Source organism: Otolemur garnettii, unplaced genomic scaffold, assembly GCF_000181295.1.
Source record: "Otolemur garnettii isolate 467f Iridium unplaced genomic scaffold, OtoGar3 scaffold00005, whole genome shotgun sequence".
Classification (NCBI taxonomy): domain Eukaryota; kingdom Metazoa; phylum Chordata; class Mammalia; order Primates; family Galagidae; genus Otolemur; species Otolemur garnettii.
In genome coordinates this window covers 6524458-6526822 of record NW_003852400.1, presented here as the reverse complement: position 1 = coordinate 6526822, position 2365 = coordinate 6524458, and the positions used below count along the sequence as shown (strand labels likewise).

At 33.1% G+C, this 2365-nt stretch overlaps 1 protein-coding gene across 2 annotated transcripts in view; it reads right to left on the bottom strand.

Moving 5' to 3' along the window:
• PHTF2 (putative homeodomain transcription factor 2) overlaps positions 1 to 2365 on the bottom strand; it is an 80340-nt gene that overhangs the window by 27672 nt on the left and 50303 nt on the right. For both annotated transcript variants that reach the window (XM_023519359.1, XM_023519365.1), the window contains one exon: positions 1823 to 1978. In XM_023519359.1, coding sequence (XP_023375127.1) covers positions 1823 to 1978 — 156 coding nt within the window. The remainder of the gene's footprint in view (positions 1 to 1822; positions 1979 to 2365) is intronic.

Here is a 2365-nt window from a genome sequence, read left to right as displayed (position 1 = left end):
TTTGGTGCCAAACATCATGGAAGCCTGTTTTATTATCTACCATCCCATCCCACCAGAAAGCTGAATGATTCTTCCTAAAAAACTAGAGGCCCCTCAAGAGTTTATCCACAGATCTCAGTGTCAACTGGCTCACAACGAATGGCCCTGTTCCTGCCATATATTACAGAGAAGCCCACCAGTTCTACTCATGCACAAAATGATTTCCCAAAGGACATTTTCTCATTTCTTTTTATTAGTTGGAAATCTTTTATAAAGAGAAATTAAAGTTCAAACTGTTCCATCTTTGGCTCCTGAGTCCTTCTTTAGTAACTTCCTTGCTCTCTATCATATAAAGAGGTTCCTAGATCATTCTGTGTTCTTCCTGCAACAGTTGGGAATCTGGAATCAGCTATTTCTTCAAGAAGCCCAGTGTGTGTGTCAAGTGATAAATGGCATGAGGTAGGTGCTAGAGATGTTTGTTCATTGTGTCTGAGTGGGGCCAAACCATTTTTGTGCCTCACTCTTAAAGAAAAAAATATCATCAGTAATTTGAAAGAAGCATAGCAATACTGTAAATACAAATATGAGACAGCACCGTAAGTCTTCTGTCTCAATTTTATTTACTCAAAAGAGACTTTATTTTGCTTTTTAAAAAATATCCTTTAAAAGATGGTTTGACTTAAGAGTCAAAATTTTTCAGAACTGAATGAAGCTTTTAAATATCTCTCTCTCTAAATTCTTCATTTTATAGATGAAGAATATGATGACCAGATTTTTTAATGTAATCTTTTATATATTAAAAAATATTTAAAACAATCAATGCTTATCAATTATCAGCCTTACTTAGCTTGAAATCCAGAAGATTTAAAGCAACATATTTATTTAAAAGTTAAGATTAGGAAAATAATGTTCTATGTTTCAAGACTTTCAAAATATAGTTGCAAACCAAGAAAAGTAAAGATCATGAGGAGTGAGAAAAGTACTTCTAAAGCCAAATACTTCATTTTGTAGGAGAGGGTTCAAACAGCCTTCTAACTCCCTTCCAGCACCAACTGATTCCTAACTGTACACAGAGTAAGACTGTGATTTTACAAAGCTTAGCTATCTGGTTTAGGAATAGAAGACAGCACATCAAATGATGTGGGTGGAAAGGGAATGAGGAGACAGACACTCCCGCATTCGTGTCTAATGGTAGCTACTGAGAAAAAAAGCACAACAACAGACACAAGAAAAATGAACTAGAGACACAGCCACAGAGAAGAACGTGCAAAGAAGTAACTCTGCTAATTTCAATACTCTGAAGGCATTCATATTCCTGCACTGTGTAACACTGGTTTTTTTCACAAGTTTAAACCAAAATCATAAAGAAAAAAAGATAAAGCATAAGTCAGAAAAAAAAAAAAAACAAAGAAGAAAAAATAATCGAATTTTATAGTGTGAGGACTTAATAACCAGTGAGAGTAACATGAAGTAGGTTATTAGAATAATCTAACTTTGCTATAATCAAGAAGGTATAAAAGCCTTTAGAGGTATAAAAAAGACAAAAATAGGAGTTTGTAGATTGTCTCTCTAGAATGGTCTTATTCAAAAGCAAACAACAAATGATGTGTGAGTCTTCAAAAATAATGCACAAAATGAGTTCAAATATGTGATTATTTACCAATATGTGTAATACATAAACCTAAAACTGCTACTCTATAAATCCAGATCGAGTAACAGTAACAGATATTGACAGTAATGGGAAATATTTAATTCAACAACAATTTCAGTTGCTAAAAAAGGCTGTAAATTAGTAACACATCAAGTAGCTATGTATGTATATGTTGAAAGCCAAAGTGTATACCTCATTTGGGTAATGTTTCTTATAATGGTGTGACTTTCTGCTCCGAAGAATGCTTTCAGAAGCCCTGTCTACACGACGGCGTAGTGAGTATCCTGTTTCAGGACCTTCCTCACTGGAGACTTCATCAGAGACATTTGTTATTGTCCTTTGGGTATCCTAAGTTGGGAGGATACAAAGAGGATTATATGTAATTTTTAAGTGACCTTTTAACTTTCAAACTGTGAAATTTTTAATTATACATGCATATGTACATACACATACCTTCAAAATAGCTTTAAATACCTCAAAGTGATTAGTACTACCTGATTTTCTGAAAATGTCTTTAATCAGTGACTATACTTTTAAAGTACATTTTATTTTTAAAAGTACTTAACAGCCATTTATCAAATATTGCCCTGTAACATTTCTGTTCATAAAGGTTTGAAACAGTTAACAAAATGAAAATATAAATAACTAAGAAAATGCTGTAAAGGCTATGTTAACCAGTTTGATGAAAATATTTCAAATTGTATATAAAACCAGCACATTGTACCCCATGATTGC